General features: G+C 36.7%; 3 protein-coding genes across 4 annotated transcripts in view; 1 reads left to right on the top strand and 2 right to left on the bottom strand.

Annotated features, from left to right (window-relative positions):
• Window positions 1-13,153, bottom strand: part of mthfd1l (methylenetetrahydrofolate dehydrogenase (NADP+ dependent) 1 like) — a 48,216-nt gene extending 35,063 nt beyond the window's left edge. Inside the window, exons 1-13 of the mRNA XM_065256995.2 lie at window positions 12,759-13,153; window positions 8,409-8,493; window positions 8,278-8,328; window positions 8,119-8,172; window positions 7,883-8,007; window positions 7,604-7,704; window positions 5,435-5,571; window positions 4,537-4,648; window positions 4,131-4,207; window positions 3,752-3,849; window positions 3,460-3,633; window positions 1,856-1,992; window positions 1,669-1,715 (exon numbers count right to left, since the gene is read on the bottom strand). Of these exons, the coding sequence (XP_065113067.1) occupies window positions 1,669-1,715; window positions 1,856-1,992; window positions 3,460-3,633; window positions 3,752-3,849; window positions 4,131-4,207; window positions 4,537-4,648; window positions 5,435-5,571; window positions 7,604-7,704; window positions 7,883-8,007; window positions 8,119-8,172; window positions 8,278-8,328; window positions 8,409-8,493; window positions 12,759-13,000 (1,440 nt within the window). The 5' untranslated portion in view covers window positions 13,001-13,153. The remainder of the gene's footprint in view (window positions 1-1,668; window positions 1,716-1,855; window positions 1,993-3,459; window positions 3,634-3,751; window positions 3,850-4,130; window positions 4,208-4,536; window positions 4,649-5,434; window positions 5,572-7,603; window positions 7,705-7,882; window positions 8,008-8,118; window positions 8,173-8,277; window positions 8,329-8,408; window positions 8,494-12,758) is intronic.
• Window positions 13,154-13,198: 45 nt separating this feature from the next.
• Window positions 13,199-15,382, bottom strand: stx11b.2 (syntaxin 11b, tandem duplicate 2). Its single transcript, XM_065256996.2, has 2 exons — window positions 15,208-15,382; window positions 13,199-14,752 (listed from the first exon to the last, which is right to left on the bottom strand). Exon 2 carries the CDS (start codon window positions 14,735-14,737, stop codon window positions 13,874-13,876), a length of 864 nt encoding a protein of 287 aa, XP_065113068.1. The 5' UTR covers window positions 14,738-14,752; window positions 15,208-15,382; the 3' UTR covers window positions 13,199-13,873.
• Window positions 15,383-16,076: 694 nt separating this feature from the next.
• Window positions 16,077-18,722, top strand: stx11b.1 (syntaxin 11b, tandem duplicate 1). Of its 2 annotated transcripts, none has more exons than XM_065256720.2 (2): window positions 16,077-16,197; window positions 16,807-18,722. In XM_065256720.2, the coding sequence occupies exon 2, from the start codon at window positions 16,812-16,814 to the stop codon at window positions 17,697-17,699; it is 888 nt and encodes a 295-aa protein (XP_065112792.1). In that variant the 5' UTR covers window positions 16,077-16,197; window positions 16,807-16,811; the 3' UTR covers window positions 17,700-18,722. The 2 variants fall into 2 exon arrangements, with proteins under 2 accessions (XP_065112792.1, XP_065112790.1); XM_065256718.2 differs by having other exon boundaries at window positions 16,094-16,209.
• Window positions 18,723-18,921: the final 199 nt, after the last annotated feature.

Genomic DNA, 18,921 nt, shown 5'->3' with positions numbered 1-18,921 from the left:
CTGGCTGCAGTACAAGTCATAAACCCCGCCCTCTCCATTTAAACAAATGGGACTCTGCTCTAAATAAAAAAATTATTTACACTTCCAATAAAAGTTTCCAAAAGATGGTTTTGGTCCTTTCAAGTAGTTGTTATCACGCTGTAATATGTTCAAGTCTTCATTATTGTGGTAAGTTTCATTTTAGCTTGTAATTTGATGCAATAGAAATGGGGCGTGACGTTATGATTGGCGTGGTTGATTGGTCGCGCGGGCGATTGGGCGGAAGTTTGATACCGCAGCTCCGCCTCTGGCTCCACGGACGATTCCTTCTGCGCATGCCTTGGCTCCAAACTGACGTTTTTACGTAACATGGCGGCGACCGTGGTTGGACATTTTTGGCTTCAATTCATTACAATGGTGGGAGGCGACGTCACGTCGTCCATCTTTTTTTACAGTCTATGGTTCACACAGAATGCTTTCCATGAATGTTACAACAATGTTACTGGGCCTTCTTTACCGCATGTGTTGGTGTTCACACAGAAGACAATTTTACGAAATTTTCTGGGACCAAAGTGCTGTGTGAATGGGGTATAACATAAAATAAGCATGTCTATATAAAAAAATGTGCTTATTGTAGAACCAATAAAACGTTTACGCAGAAACTGTGTTTACATTGGATTTGGAGATTTGTCAGTTTTCTTGCAGGCTGTGATGTGCCAGTTATAAAAAAACAACACCGTTAGGCCTATCACGGTAGCTACTATTCATAGGTTGGTTAATTGCCCCAGACATAATGGCAATAGTTGATTTGTCTTTTTATGACCTTTTATGTCACAATCACCTAAAATGCTAATGATATTCATTTTTTTGCGAACAAACACACATGTAAACACTATGGTAATTTATCGCCTCTAAGAAAACTACCGTTGTCATGTTCACCTATCGCTCGATAAGTCAAAAATGGCCTAAACCCCATTAAGTAATTCAAAAAGCAAGTCGAGAGCAGACTTTTATGCTTTACTTGCACAGATGTACAAAACATGTAACACGAAATTAGGGTAATGGGCAAAAATATAATTCATTTTGCTTTAGCCGTTTATGAGCTTTCCCTGATTTACGCATTTACATGAACTTACATGTTATCAGTTTATTTATCATACTCAGAGTAACTGTGCATGCAAACATAGTAACTGACAATATAAACGTCTTTGTAAAAAAGTAATACTTTCTTGCTTTATAGAAGCATACAAGATTATAAGATTTGCTCAAATTTATGGAGCCCGAAGATTTTGGTAATTTTGGACCCTACTATTACACGAGTCATAAAAAACACACTAAAGGATAATAAGGCATATGGAATACCAATACATTTAAAAATACACTAGTCAACCTTTGATCAAAACCTTGTCATAAAAGTACTCTTAAAATTTTGAACAATACCCGTTCTTATCTTAGGACAACTGTGTTAAACTTTTTTGATCCACTTCAATTGTTGCACTGACTACTATACTAGTCTAGGATACATTACACTTTTTACTTATTAGACTTATAATATCTTTTGTAATGAAAAAATTACATAGGAACAAAAAGACTTATTTTACTAAGTGACACGTAAGAGACAGAGAACTGTGGCATACTAAGGGAAAGGGTTTCATGATAGCAAGGGACAGGATGTCTGTTGTCGCTCACCTCCTCCATAGGAATGACCTGTGCGTATCCCCCTCCCGCTGCTCCTCCTGTGGGGAGACGAAATAATAAAGCACGCTGATAAACACACAGTAATACAAACAAGACAACACGCCTGATATAACAAGACAATGTCAATCATAAACTGCAATATCAAGCTGAGGTAAAGCAAACACACAAGGATATGCACCTTTGACTCCAAAGGTCGGGCCCTGGGAAGGCTGTCGCAAGCAGGCGAAGGCATTCAGCTTGAGATGAGCGGAAAGGGCCTGAACCAGACCAATGGTCACTGTACTCTTGCCCTCACCCAGAGGAGTGGGAGTTATACTAAAACACAGACAACAAATACATTATAAATCACACTCCAAGCACAGCATCAATGGCTCTCTTAACACCGTTAAAGACGCTGTGACGCCGTAGAAAGGCTGCAGTAAAACTTCAAGGTAACTGAGGAAACAAATCAAACATGTTCCTATAGCTTTTTATTAAAAGATTATACTCTCATTCTGGTGTAATAATCAAGGACTTTGCTGCCTTAACATGGCAATGATATTATGCACTGCCCGTAAATAGTTCCCTGCTATTGAAAGTTATCGAGTGGACTATTTTCCCTTTAAATATGAATACACATTAATCTTTAATATTACATGCTTTCAACGTGCATAACATTTTAGTGTTGTTACCCTCATGGTGGTTTGTGTAGGTACTTGTATTGTACTATCATATGTGTATTATGATTGTTGATCATTCAAACGATTCATTTAATTAATCGTTCAGGTATGTTGGCAACTTGGCATATAAAAATTGTATCAGTTAATCAGTTAATGAAATTTGGTTATAAACAAAAATATACAGCCAAAACGCAAAAAAGTGACAGCATATTTCTTTAAAAGATTTTCTGGCAACCACAGCATCCAGTTTTTTACTGCACATTTAAACTGCAAATTTAATTATCGGTAGTTTGATGCTGTGCACTGCACATTGAATCTGATATAATGGAAAAGTTTCGACTACACATCTATTCATCCCTCTCCCCCTTTTTCCTCTGATCTCACTGTTTTAGTCTCCCGACAACCCCATCGGCAACCTCCCTCTCTCTCTGTGTCTTTATGTGGAGCAGCTCTTTGGCAGCACAGTAAAGGCATGCCACTGGCTGACAGTAATTGAGAGGGTTGTGCGGGGAGGGCAGTGCTGCTTCACAGGGTCTGTGGGCAGAACAAAGAACTGAACTAAAAGAAAGAGAGTTTGGGGAGAGGGGCACTGATAAAGCCAGGGGTCTGTGCATTCCCCAACACATGAAAGAGACCCTGGGCCCCCGATCGGAGCGGACCGAGCCACGCTTCACACACACGGATGAAAGGGAGGCTCCCGGTGGGCCCGAGAGACAGTAGCAGATAAGATCCTTGGGTTCACCAATCACTCTCTCTAGGAATTTTGAGAAAGTGTACACACACGGATAAAGCCATGAGCACACACCTGAAACCTCACTTGATTGTAACAGTACAGCCCCAGAAAGTAACAGTATAGTTCTCATTTCTTATAAGTCACCATTTGTTTTGATTTTTCGCAAACATAAAAAAAAAAAAGCTCTAAATCACTAAAATACAGCTAAACAGTCAATACGTCACAGCTTGTGCATGACACTGCAGTTATCTGGTAGTTACTATAGTAATGCACATGTTGCAAAGAGCTGGTGATATTTTTCAATTTGGCACATAAATAATGAAACATTTCACCCTTCAAATTGTAATGATGAAATAAAACCGCAAAGTTCTGTAAAGATACGTCACGCACCCTGCAACCAGGACGTATTTGCCATCAGGCTGATTTTGGAGGCGGTCGAGGAGAGACAGGTGGACCTTGGCTTTGGTGCTACCATAGGCCTCTAGTTCCTCCGGAAGCAACCCGATCTCCTCAGACAGTCGAGTTATGGGCTTGGGGGTCTGTGCCCTGGAGATCTCAATGTCACTGCAAAAAAAAAAAAAAAAAAAGAGGAAAACTGACTAACCTGACGCTAACAGGTTTGATTTTGACATATTGGATGTCCAAAAGCTTAAGTGACACATTAGAAATGTGCTGGTCGTACCAAGGCACAGGGGACAATGGTTGAAGTTTTAGTGGGCGGAGCCTCCACGGCTGGTACTGTTGTTCTTGCATCCACCTACTGCTGCTTCTCACTACATGCTAACAAATAAAATTAACCACGCAAACACACAACAAAAACCATATATGAGTTTAACCGTCAAAAGTATGATAAAGCTCAGCCTCCTTGTTTTACATTTTTTAAACAAAAGATCTCTTAAGAGTAAGACAGTTTTGGGACATGGACATAGCAAATCAATAAGTTCAATTTTGCATAAATAACATTGCATACACAAACCACAATGGCACTTAAAATCACATCATCACAATAATCACCAGAATGGTGATTTAATAAAGTAACACAGCAAGAAGAGATCCCTTACCTGCATTCTGAGAGCAGCACTTAAAGACCCAACAGAGAGATCAGCTTCAACCCCGTGATCCCAGCTGTCAGAGTTTTCTAGAAAACAACATCCAATAAAGGATTGGCCTGGATAGAGCATCTATGCATATAAAATCATTCATGTTTTATTATATTTCTGTGCTAATGGAATGACTGTGTGGGTTACTGAGAAAGTATCCAGGCCTCTTTAGCCATTAGTCACTTGATAATGGTACATAATTGAAAGGTGATGCAGGACACATTCATCTATTATAAAGAAATGACATGCTTGTCTTTTACATCCAGTGTTTTTAGCCAGAATTTATTGTTCCCAAGCAGTGAAATGTCCAGTGTGTTTCTTACATAAGTAATGTTTTTCATTTTGCAGCCTTATATAAGAGACAAACCTCTTGCTAGGGTGAATCCAAGGTTGATGACTGGCACCCCTGGTCTTATCCAGGTGGGTGGAATACTATCAAGCCCCGTCTCCAACAGGACCACAACGTCTGATTCCTGGACCTAGAGAAAGGGTGACATGACTAAATCCAGGAACGTCACATTTAAAGGAAAACACCACAGTTTTTCAATATTTTACTATGTTCTTACCTCAAGTTAGACATTTTAATACATACCACTCTTTTCTAAATAATGATGTTACTGCGCACAAGGTCAAAGTGCTGCAAACTAAATGCTATTTCGCCATACAATATAGTTCTCATTTTTTATCCAGTTAGAAAATCGGCACGTTTTAATTTGTGCCACCATACTTACTCATGTAACAGTCTTTAAATGGGGAAAACATGGAAGTGTTTGGTGGCTTCTAAATTCATCCCTGTTTGGATCCTAAGGAATTAATGGGGCTAGGCTTTAATGGATGCAATGTGCAGCGATTAAGTGCACACATTAAGAAAAAAAGGTATGTATTCATTCGTCTAAGTTGAAAGAAGAACATAGTAAAATATTGAAAAATGGTGGTGTTTTCCTTTAATGAACACCATCATGTATAAAATAAGGGTTTCAATCAGTTTTCAGTAATTTATAATCTGGACAAGAATTATCATCATATCATTAACAATACTTTTAATGAACACTATTTTTATGACAATACACAAAGTAGTAAGAAAATCATACATTCAGTAAAAAATAATTATATAAACATTTAAGATTTATACAAGATGAAAACTCTAAAATGTTCTCTGGGGAGACATTTCTGAAACTTGTACTGTACTGCATACCTCATGAGTAAGCAACATTTCTTTACATAAAGCAACACTGCCCCCTGCTGGTTAAAACACCTTCTCTAACCTGTTTCTGCAGGATCTCAGAGTGCCACTGACAGGTCTGCACCATCATGCCATTTTTTTGCAGCAAAAACTGAAGAGTCACTTTCAGGGGCCCCTCCACTCCCACCAGCACTGCCATCTTGCCAACAAGTGCTGCATCTAAAGTTGAAGTTATACATGAAAAGCTACAAATGAACAAGAAAATGGACATTGTTGATATTAAATATAAATTGGAATTTACCATAACTGTAGAAAAGGTATAAAGTCTTAATAACTATAAAGCAGTACAGTGCTAAACATTTTGGACCATTCAGCATTTAATGCAGACTCTCAAAATGTCCATATTTTAATCAAGAGTGAGGAACGTCAAATTTAATTCCTTGTTTTTACTCCCAAATTTAAGCTGGCACAGTAAAGGCACAGTATGGGGTTTCAGCGGCATCTAGTGGTGTGATTGCGAATTGCAACCATCCCAATTTTGAAATGCTACAGAAGCTACAGTAGCTGCCAGAGGACAAACATGTCATCGTCTGAGACGACGTTGTCCGTTTAGGGCTTATGTAGAAACATGACATCCATGTAAGGAGACCTGCAGTGTTTGTAGAACAAAAACAGCTCTTTTAAAGTAATAAAAACAATACAGTTCATTATGTACGGTCTTTATACACCACTAATAATATGGTTATGTATATTAAATTCCATGTCTGTCAAGAGATCCCTTTAAAAGTTACACATTGCACCTTTGAAGGAAAACACCACCGTTTTTCAACATTTTACTTTACTTCTTTTTACCTCAACTTAAAAAGTTTTATTTTGTGCCACCATACTTACTCGTGTATCTACTCATGTTACAGTCTTTAAATAGGGAAACCATGGAAGTGTTTGGTGGCTTCTAAATTCATCCCTGTTTGGAGCCATAGGAACGAATGGGGCTAGGCTAAATGCTAACACATTCACAAGGCGCTGTACAAAGATTAAAAGTGCACACATTGAAAAAAGATGGGTATGTAGTATTAATTCATCTAAGAGGTAAGAACATAGTAAAATATTGACAAACAGTGGTGTTTTCCTTTAAGGACTGCAAGTAAATAACTGTAATTGTAACGTACTTTACTATTTTTTTATACTATTCAAAAATTCATGGATAACAACAATTATATTTTAGCAATAAAAATACTGCTGTGACTAAAGAGCTTACACATTGTACAAAAGGCCACACTTTAATAACAATGGCGCCCTCTGCCGGACATTTTATGCAACTGAACATGTGTTCTATTATGTGTTAACCACATGACTTAAACTTGTAATTTCATTGGTAGAGGTTAACCAAACTATATCGTTCATGTTCAGACATGGTTAAAAGCTAGTAAGTTCGCAAAAGTTGTTGTCTATCGTGGCTGGCTGCTATCTGGTCCATTCCTAACAGTTTGTTTGTTAGTATTGTGTGCATACATCCAAAAAGTAACTAATATTTCTTTAATCTGTTAGATTTGATTCCATTGTGTCATTTTGTGCTACTAAATGTTTATTTATACTCTTTAAGTATTACTCGGTGCACACATAATCTTGATTGTAAGTTAATATCAATGTAAAACATGGTAGATAAGACTTTGATAGCAATAATTCTGATTATTACTCATTGCTTATTGAATGATTGATTTAAAGTGAATATTTACCGATCTAAAGTAATTTACACATGTTGTAATGATGTAAAGACATTCTAATGCTATTGCATTATTACTTTCTACTTTCCAAGTCATTGTATAATGTTTAATTATTACTGTTTCTTATTCTTTTTGTGCTCACAATTTTCTTTATATGCTTTTGCAGAACCACACACATACATACGCATCTGTACCGATTGGAATTGGAAACAGTTAAGTTGTTTAATATGGACATGGACTGAGAGATTTATTGTTCTGTCTGAACATTCTGCAGCGGTTGCCATATAATTTAAACGGCACCTTTTCACTTTCATACACACATGGTGGATTAACATAAAAAAAGTCATTATTGTCGTATGTTTTTCTACAGGTTTCACAACCGCATTCTATAACCGACTTTACACACGTACATATTACTGGCATAATAACGTGTGAGTACTGGCAAATTTACCTGAATTCACTCCATTAAGCATCCTACATAAGAACAAGAATCACGTGCAAAAATGCAAACACAAACAGATACATACCATTTCTGGTGAGCATCTCCAGGACAGCCTCCGCTACAGGTGATATAAAGCCCTCTTCCTGATCTCCCAACACCACACGGCCAACATTAAGATCAGAAACTCTGTAAACACAGACACATAAAGTTCAAAACAACAAGTTTAATAATAATTATTGAGTGCCAAATGTAATTAAATAAAACATTTCATTCACCAGCAAAAAACATCAGGCAAGAAATATGTATGCAAACATTTCACCAGCTATTGGACTAAACAGGAAAACTAAAGAAGACTCCAGCTTACCCATCCACATCCTTCTTTGGTTTGATAGCATTACGGACAGTACTGGACAGGAAAGTGTGAGGCAGGTGCAAAAATACACCATGAACACGAGAATCCTCATTTAACTTTAAGATCTCCTCTAACACCTGTGGAACAGAGTCATTAAAGCTGAGGAAGTAAATCGAGTAAGAAAGCATTTGTTAATTTTAGACACTAACGCTATTAATGACTTCCAAGTTCATTACACCATAACTGACCTCTGACTCCGTGCACTGGCGTGGTAGACAAATCTGCATCATATTCAAACCAATCTGTGTGGGGATAAAATCGGGAATACAATAAACCCCTTCAAACCACAGTTTGTTTAAGTATAGACAAGTAGATGAAATCATGGAGGACAAGCAGTAGTGTTATACCTTTCCAGCCATCTTCTTATTTATCTCCAGCAAACTGTCATCTTCACCAGCCTATCATAAGTTCAAATACATTAATATCAATGGATATGCATGTATACAAATCTATAAAGTATATAGTGACCAGGCCAAACCTGTATAATGGCCAGTGTAGGTTTAAGGCCTTGGTGAATTTCTTTAATAGCTTTGAGCTCCTCTCTGCTCCTCTGAATGACATCACTGTAAGTGATACATAATCAAAGTACATTTTACATTTAAATGTATTCATGTGCCAGATGCTTTTATTCAAAACGGCTTACAATGCATTACAAGATTTACATTTTATCACTATGCAAATTCTATAGGAAACAAGTTAACCTTTTGCTGAACACTTTTGCGCTATCCACATAGTGAATTGATCTGAAGCATATTGATAACGTACATAGAAACGTACAGAAACATAGAAACGTACAGAAAACAGGGTTTACTCAAATGTTATCAATCTTTCAACTAGGGATGCTTAACGATTAATCGCGATTAATCGTTAGCAGAATAAAAGTTTTTGTTTACATCATATATGTGTGTGAACTGTGTATAATAACTTTGTATAAATAAATGTACACACATGCATGTATATGTTTTAGAAATGTTTACATGTGTATATACATTTGTATATTTATGTATAATTTATATTATATATAAATACTTTATATACATTTTTTTTCTTAAAATTCTACATGAATGTGTTCATATGATATTTATATATATACATATTTATTATACACAGTTTACACACATATGTGATGTAAACAAAAACTTTTATTCTGCTAACGATTAATCGCGATTAACTGTTTAGCATCCCTACTTTCAACTGAGAAATGCATCTTAAAACAATAGTTATATAATAGTTATATTCTACTACGGATTGCATTTGACCAGAATCAGTCCTGACAAGTTTGTCGTCAAGGCTAACAGGACAATAATATTAGGAGTACCACAAACAGTTAGACAAAAATACATGCAGATAAATCCAACCCAAATGTTAATGTCATGATTACTATCAATTTGCATTCATGTATTTCCAGCTGGTTACTTTTATCCATATTTTAAGTTAGTAACAAGAGAAAGGAAGTTATATGCAGCTGTCAGCTACATTAACATATCCAACAAATCAAAATCTGATTTCAGATCTTTTTTATCATCACTATAATACATCTTTTGTTATTTTGATGCAAATAAAGTACAAAATTACACATATAATATACATTTATATAATTTGAATTTTACCAGTGGGAGTATTTCACAGAAGTATTTACTTCAATACTTATTAATATAATAAATATATTTTTGTTTATACATTTATTTCATTTAGCACATTTTCATGGTTCAGTACTGTTGTTTTATTACTTTTGTAATATATTTCAGCACTGTTTTACTTTGGGGTAGTGTCCCGGACAGGATTAGCTTAAGCCAGGACTAGGCATTAGTTAATTAGGAAATATAACTAGTGTTAACAAACATGCCTTACTAAAAACATTACTTGTGTGCATTTTGACGCAAAACAAAGGGTTCTGATATTTTAAACTATGTCAGTGCAAGCTGTTTTCCGTTTGGACAGCTCTTACATTTATTTTAGTCTAGGACTAGTCTAATCAATTTATGGGAAACCGTCCCTTTGAGTGCTATGTTTGTTTGTTTTTATCTAGTATCCATTTTAAAAACTATCGGTCGATTAATTATTTATCGGCAAGCAAGGACCAACTTAGTTAATGGTAAAATTCACAATCGGTCAACTTCTACCCTCAACCCATCTCTATGACTTCCTCTATGACAAATACTTTTATGTAATAAGTTTTGCAGAGATATTTGTCAGCACAGCAGCATGACATGTCAATAAATTTTAATTGAATCTTGTGACATACAGCCAGGGCACAAACTAACACAGCTTTACATATTTATACAGGGCCGAGCAATCTGTGCTTTTGGTCTTTTTCTCTTACTGTCAGAAGATGATCTCCTGTTAATTTGGAAAAGTGTTGATGTGTTGTGGTTAAGATATTGAACAAAGATTATTTTGGAGGCATAAAAGTAAATTTCTTCATCATATGTTTTTTTCGATTTCTAAGTTGGGTGTGTAAGTCATCAAATCCAACCATTTAAATCACTGTCTTGTAACTAGGGATGCACCGATACTTGCATTTCAGTACTTGCAGATACCGATACCGAGTACTTGAAAACATGATTTAAATTTACAGGTAACAGCTTTAGTCATATAAATTTAACACAAAAACAAAGGACTAGTTTTCCAGTTTGTTGTAAACTCTGCCTCTTTGGACAACACAAGAGGCATTAACCCCTTACAACGCCGCTCAAACATAGACATTTCTCAGACCGTGGTATCGATTCCAGGTATCGGGGGAGTTTTAACGAGTACTTTAGAAAATGTGGTATCGAGGCCGATACCAGTATCGTATCGATGCATCCCTACTTGTAACATAAAACAAAACATCATTTTGAAACATGTTAGCAACTCCTAGTAACTAATAACTGTGATTGAAAATTTTTTTACCCAGGGGGGTTAGTTGTAACACAGAGTTACAACTAAGCCTCCAGTATACAATGATAAATGAAAACAATGTACCGTTAATCAAAATGATAACTGTTAATACAATATCAGGGTAAATAACTGACAAGTATATTTTTTGTCTTAATTGTGAAGCCCTTTAAAAAAAATCTATTTCTATGCATTGATGCATAATACAAAGATGGTTAGATGAAGGATCATGGATAGATGATGTGTGGATATCTATCTAATATAGACATTTATATAACGGGTCTGTTGAATGTTGTATTCTGATTGGCTGAGAAATGTTCCGTGGGTATGCATTAATTTCTGATAACCGCACACCTAACTTGTCAAATGTCTTAAAAATAGGCACCAGAGCAATGTTTGTGGTAACCGTGGTATAAGAGGAATAATTGACTCCGGTCCTTTGAATTATTAGAAAATAATGCACACCCTCTTTGCGTCGTGCCGCATTGCACCTTGGGTGTGCATTATTTTCTTATAATTCAATGGCCCGTCGTCAATTATTCCTTACATATATAAACAATATCCAACATTTGTATATAGACAGAATTTTATTGAATAATTTGTGTTTAAACCAAATTTTCTAGCAGGTGTTACAACAAACCCTCTGTTTGTAACAATTAACATTACCTATTGGGTAACAAGTTAGTAACATTTGCACTTTCGGTGTAATTGTACGATAATGGTAGGTCCCACAAACCAACTTTAAGTGTTCATTTGTAGCAGAGATGTGTTTGTTGATTGTGTAAAAAAAATATTAATCTAACTCAAATATTTTTTTAATGATAGAGCCAAAGCCAAGATAGGTTGTGCCCCGCTCTCCCCTATTCATATTATGGTGAATGACACAATTTGCAGGCACATATTTAATGCTCATTTAACTCATCATTTAAAAAAAAAAGGAAAACATGTATGTCAATAATCGTACATAACTAGCATCCCTCTACTCCCTCATCAACAATGCTTGATTGTCTGTTTACCATGGACCCAGACTAAAGCACTTTTTGCCAGTTGCTTTAAAACAACTTAAATGAAAAAATAACTTGGACAAATGATCCCCAAATGAAGTATGAAGTGTATGTTTTTTAAATGTGATATTACAGCAGGTTGTCCAACACATGTTAATAGCAACAGGAACACAATAATCGAGATCTTGCAGCTACAAAGATCATAACCTATTGATATTGTTTCCAAAAAGTCTACTGGATCAATACAAGCATTTTATCACAGCTAAGTGCACTAAATCTCTAAAGCTGAACTTTGACTTCATTTACAAAACAGGGCATATCTAAAAAACAAAAGGGTTACTTTCAGGTTATGGCTGGAAAGCAATGATATAAGTTAAGTTTACATTAGATCTTCCATGGTTTCACACACAGAAGAGTTCAAATTCAAGTCAAAGATTATCCACATGTTTGAGTAAATTAAACACCAGTTTAATTACATTTTTTTTAAACAATTAAGGGGGATTTCATTGTTAGTTTATGTGTAATATCATAAGACATCATTTATACTGTTTCAACAATTCTGTAAAAAAAACTCCGTCAGGAGATCGGGGTTAAATCAGGACATCTGCTGTAACACTGACCTACATTTAAACGACACAAGTTACTTTCATCCTTAAATTAGGGTGAAGTGTATCAAAGCAAAATTGTATTTAATTTATATGTGTGTAATAATCTAGTAACTTACGTATATGTATTGTTTATGTTTTTGTTACTAAATTTAACACGAGTGAAGTTTGTATGCTAACGGAAGCCAACTGTTACATCAGCTGGCCACTACACACAGGCAGCACGTGGACAGAAAACACAATGAATTCCGAAAACATGCTGTTTTACAAACATTACAACCACGAAATCACCCATGATTCAAAAGATGACAGATTTGTCACTCAAGTGTAAAAAGGTCTTACCCAATGATAGTTTCATGCCCAGGTCCATCGATTTTCCGTGGATGACTTTTAAAACCCGCTACCGTTTCACTTGAGATGCTACCGGTATTTGAACTAAATTTTCGAGCGGCTGGATGTGAAACAGCAGTATTATCCGGCATAAATCTGTTTTCCGGGTGTAAAACTTTTAAAACGTCGGTTGTTGATCGTTGTGTCTTGGCGTGGGTCCGATGGGCATAACGAAAAGCGATTGATAGTCTCATTGTTTACCTAAAAACGTCCAACGTTTCTGTCTGAGATGCTCAGGTGATTTAGTGCTGGACAAAATCAAGAGTCAGGGGGCGGGCGGGAGCGCGCACAATGTGCACACACGAAGGAAATGCTGAGTTGTCATGGCTTTTTTCTTTGGGCAAACTACAGTCATGAATCAAGTCTGGTCAAGAAGAGATGACTCACCTAGCATTGGGCAACTTCTTTTACTCCTTTCTTCACGTCGTTCTTTCTATATCTTTTTTTACAATTAATGCCATTTTAATTATGCCTCATCTGACATGGAGTAGGCTGACAGTCAGTAGATTACAGGACATCAATTTGTGTTATAGACAAAGTTGTCCTATAATAACACTTTAATATTTTACTTTGCCACAGAAAGGTATTTGCATTATAGCATATTGCGTAATTGTTTAATGGATACAACCAGGGAACATCATGTTTCACAAGAGTTAAACACACGTGATCTGATCAGGCTAACAAAGCCACTTACTTTGCCAAGAAGTATCAAAACCACACTTAAATACAGCTAATATAAATGTTTATGCACAAAATGACAACTACACATATGTACAAGATATAAAAATTATTTAAAGGGGATCTAAGCTTAGCACTTTTAGCTCAAAAGTACAAAATCGTGTCATTTGGGAAAAACATGAGGTTTTATCATTTAGGATATTTATGGTTTTAATTGTCAGCTAAATATTGACAGGTTTATCAAGATGTGTGTGTGTGTTTTCTACAGAACTTAAACATCTATGTGTATAAAAAGAAAAAAAGAAACAAATCAGTATAAAAACAAAAACAAAGGTAGAAAAAAGTCACAGAGAACACCGATTGGTTATCATTGTGAATCCGTGGCCATATCACCGTTTCCAGAAAAACATTTTCTTAAATGGATTGCTCCTATCATGTCTCTTGGCTCTCTCAAGCTTCACAAGGATGTTCTTGACCTCCACCTCAGTCGACTGCACGTTGGTGTGAATGCAGTCTGTCACTGACCTCTGTTCTTCTACTAGCATGGCCATGTCCATAAAAACTTCATGAATGCTTTTAATGCGTCTTTCCAGCTGTAACAGTTCTGTATGTCTGCTCTCAATCTGAATGAGTGCCGACCGTGCCGTTTTTCCTTCTGAAAGCATGTTCTCACTAAACACATTCCACTGGCCATTCTCCAGCATCTCTTCGATCTGGTCACCCGTGACATCTCGTCCCACAATCTCCATCTGCCGTTGAATGTACGCCTTGCAGGACTCCCTGTGGTTCATCTCTGCATCATTGTACTCCACCATGGCATCGCGGAAAGCGTTGCTTACACTTGTATACTGGGCTCGGGCGATTCTTGCCACAGGTGAATTAACACCATACTCTTCCTCTAACTCTTTGGCATGGGAATCCATCTTGCGAAGGTTTGCAAGCATCTCCTGTCCGCGGGTCTTGATGTCAGCCGCGATAGCATTAGAGTCACTGGCATTAGGGGTACCCAAGCACATAGCCTCTGTAAAGATACGTGAGTTTTGCTCCCTTAGATTCTTCACTTCCAAACGAATCAGTTGAATCTCACGCCGAGCTTCTTGTGCTTCATCGAAGACAAACTCCAAATCAGGGTTGGTGCTGGAGTCCTGAGCAGGGTCTGTTTTTTCTGAATGGAGATCTTGGGCATCTTCATGTTCCCCTTCTGTCCCATTGGACACTGATACTGCCTGAAGGTGGTCAAGTCTGTCCCTCATGATTAATGAATTAAACTGAAAAGAGACCAAAATATTTAGATGATGTGTACAGACACATACACAGTACTTAGTTTAAGAACATTGCTGAATAGTCGTTGTCTATTACGTAACCTAGATAAAAATGTCACGTGATAAAAAGTAGTTTTGTCAGATAACCCTGCTAGGCAAGACAAACTTGTTTGCAGGTACACGTTTAAAAACATTGCCGTTGTTTGCTTGTTTACGTTTTTCACAAGACTTCATTAATATGTAACTTTTAAAAGTTAAAGAAGGCAAAACGCAATTATTCATTAAATGTATGTAAATATATATATATTTTAAAAAGCAACATAATAAACTTTATTTCTATATCACAAATACTTACATTCAAACCGAATGAGGGTCAGTAAACGTTAGACTAGTGGAGACAACCACGTTGCAAAAACAACTCTTTTACATTTGATAGGTGATACATTTGATAGGTGGCCTACCTTAAATTGTGATTGTGTCCTTCGGCGACGTGTATTTATCCCACGAATCACGACATAAACAAATACATGGGCAGAAAATCTTTTAGCCGTGCCAGAGAATTTAAAAAAGTCGTGTTCAACTTGATGTGGTGCCGCGCAGACCGATCGGCATATGATAAAGTACCGCGAGAGTGATTCAAACTCGGCCTGTTTCCAGTCGCTCTCGCGGTACTTTGATGTTAGAGGCCGTTAGGTAAGCGCAGCGCCGCATACGGTCGAACACGTCTACGTCGCTTTTGATTGGTGGAGATGTGACGCAACAGACACAAACCCCGCCCTCAGCCATGTGAGGAGAGATTTATACTGTGTGTACAGCAGAGGGCAGCAGAAATGCAACACTTAACATAAGAGGAGAACTAAGCTCTATTACAATGAATGCTTAAAAACACAATGAAAGAAGGAAGGGTGAAGCTTAGTATCCTTTTCAATTGTTAAAGTGGTTTTTGCTAATAAATAAACTAATTGTGTAAATGACCATCAAAACTTGAATCAGAAATTCAGTGCAAAAAATATATTATTTCTGTTTTGCGCTCAGATATAGGCTTTATTTATATAGTTTTTAACGTATGATTTTTTTTCTTTTTTGTTTAAAATAATCGTATTCACTTCGAAATTCAATCGCTCATTCAAAAAGTGGGGACCATAGCAGTCAGCCCCCATAACATGGAAATATTAATTGCCTAGAGAATTAAATAAACAATTGTAGTCTCATAGTCATATAAAGTAGTCTCATTTTAGTAAACAAAGAAAATCTCATATGTTAACGAGACACACGTAGCCTATGACATTCCACTTTGGGAACAGGTTTGGCGTCAAAGTCACGCCCTGGAACGCGCATTCCTTCCGCACACCCATTACCATGACAGATGCTCCACTGCAGTAAGGATGATACTGCATCTCTAAACATATCGTTAAGGTCCGACTGGTGATAGTTTGGAAAAACGAGAGAAGGTAACATACTTGGTAATATATGCATGGGGTTTTTTTTCATTTCACTTTGCACTCATCTACATTGGAATTATTTAAATGGAAAGTTAATAAATAATGCTTAAAATGTAGCCTTTAATGCCTAGAAATAATATAATGTTTAAAATGTTTACATATATACCATAGTCGTGCTTGCATTTAAATAATAATTGTGTTGTATAAAGTTTTTATTAGTTTACAAAAGTCTGAGACAGGTTAACATATCTTCCATAATTATAAATGTTTTTCAAAAAAATCTGCAACTAATCACTTGGTGTTTTACAACACTGAGCAGTGAACAAAACTGCGAACTCTCGATTTAATCCATTCAAACTCGTCTGGTGAGTGACGTCACTCACAAATAGTTTCACAGATGGATGTGACTTTTAGTGTTGATAAGGATTTATTTACCTCGTTTTACAGTCACTTTAAGTACCCACTGAAAGTTTTGTTTCACATAAAATGATGTATTTTATGTATAATGCTACCTATAACGTATTGCTCTAAACTGTGTTTATCAACAGCCAAAACCAGGACACATGCTTTCTTCTATCTTTTGGTAACACTCAATATCCTGTGACTTCTTTCCTCTAGAAACCATGAGGGACAGATTGGATCATCTGCAGAACATCTCAGAGTCCAGCAGTCATGTGGACGAGATGGAATTGGATTCTTTCAGCAATGTGGACCTGGAAGAAGATTTCCCCCAGCAGGCTGTCATTTTTGACAGAAGCGATAAGATGGATACTGTGCTGGATCAGGCTCAAGAAACCAGGCGTGAGATTCATCTCATCCGCCTTGAGGTTAAGCGTTTAAAGGATCAAAACACACGAATTCTTAGCGAACCAACTCGTACGACTCACGTAAAGCATGATGCCAACGTCATCGTTGATGGCATCAAGACCCGTGGAGAAGACATTCTATCCCGCCTTCAGAAAATGGATGCCCATGCCAAAGAGCTTGAAGAGGAACATGGCGTGAACTCTGCTGTTGCGAGAGTCGCCCGGACGCAGTACGCCACCCTGAGCAACAACTTTCGTGATGCAATGACAGAATACAACGATGCAGAGATGAGCCATAAGGAGAACTGCAAGCTTCACATTCAGCGACAAATGGAGATTGTGGGAAGAGATGTTTCAGGTGAGCAGATTGAGGAGATGCTGGAGAATGGTCAGTGGAATATCTTCACCGATAATGTTATCTCAGAGGGTAAGACGGCTCGTTCTGCACTCAACCAGATTGAAAGTAGACATCGGGACCTGCTGGAGTTAGAAGGTCGACTCCAGAGTCTACATGAAGTCTTTCTGGATGTGGCTATGCTTGTGGAAGAACAAGGACCCATGACAGACTATATATTAAACAATGTTCAGAAAACTGATGCTATGATTGGTGAAGTCCTTATGAAACTGGGACAAGCCAAGAGACACGACAATAACAACCCATTCAAGAGAATGTTCTGTGGATGCTTTCCATGTGCAAAAAACTGAGACTGCTAATCAGCCACTATATGGAAATGTGCCTTTGAGGTGCTGCTGTATCTGCTGGATATTCTTTTTTTATTTATGTAAAAGAAAAGGACTACAGTCCTCCAAGACTTACTTTTTAACCAACCATCCAGATTGAAGAGATTATAAATTCTTCAATGCTGCTCAACCGTAACAGAGAACAGAAATACACAAAAATGGGAAACATTCTTTACACGTAGCCTTAAAATAATAACTTGGAATAACCGGTTACACTTTACAATAAGCTTGTATTTGTTAACATTAGTTAATTAACATGTTGAAGTTAGCTAATGCTAATACTTTTTTATATTTAATACAAATATTCAATTGAAAAACTTAAATTTTCCACAAGAAAAATCTACCTTTATTCTTTAAATAACAACATTTCTATTTCTGTCAATATTCTGACCTGAATGCACTTTTCTTGAATAAGCCTTCTCTGGGGATATGAAGAATTTGCCACATTTTGCCATATTTGCAATGCAAAGTTGACTTGCTACTTGACATGTTTTTTTAATCCAAAACCATACTCAATGTGAATATCTTAGCTCTTTTAATTAAATAAAATCAGATAATTAAATGATCTATCTATTATATCTCTTAGGTCTATTATCTATTAGTGGATTATCACAAATGTTTGGTTTATCACTACACTCCAAATGAAAATCCGTAAAAAAACAGACAAAGTACTGTGTAAATATGAAGGAATTTTCCGTATTTATGTTTTACAGGCGTTTATCCGTTTTTTTTAAAAAACATGTTGCATTATGGGTGCAACAACTCCTGCTGCAATCTTTCACTTTTGCCTCTCTATCACCATCTCTGTTTGAAACCTAAAATTACAGCTTGCTTGCAGAGTTCTTTTCTAACATGGATGATGTTTAACTTCTAAACAAATGCTGTCAGAACAAGATACAAGTGTTCAACTATTCCAGCATCCACACGTGTGATTTAGTAGACAAATCTTCTTTCTGACGTGACGTGTAAGTCAAATATATATTTACCACAACATTTATCACATTTGTGTTTGTGTTTGTTTTAGATTTATTTGAAGTCACCACTATGGTGATTAGTGTTCCCTTTAGTTAGACTTTTGTCCCTTGACCTTCCAGAACTGACTCTGCTCTTTTAGCATTGCAACAGTGTTTTTGCTTGTAGCAATTACAACTTGTTTGTTGCTTGAGTAAGGGGAAGTGTCCATGAT

This window comes from Paramisgurnus dabryanus, chromosome 12, assembly GCF_030506205.2.
Source record: "Paramisgurnus dabryanus chromosome 12, PD_genome_1.1, whole genome shotgun sequence".
In the NCBI taxonomy this organism is placed as follows: domain Eukaryota; kingdom Metazoa; phylum Chordata; class Actinopteri; order Cypriniformes; family Cobitidae; genus Paramisgurnus; species Paramisgurnus dabryanus.
Note: the sequence above shows the minus strand (reverse complement) of the source record. Positions and strands in the feature narration are given on the sequence as shown.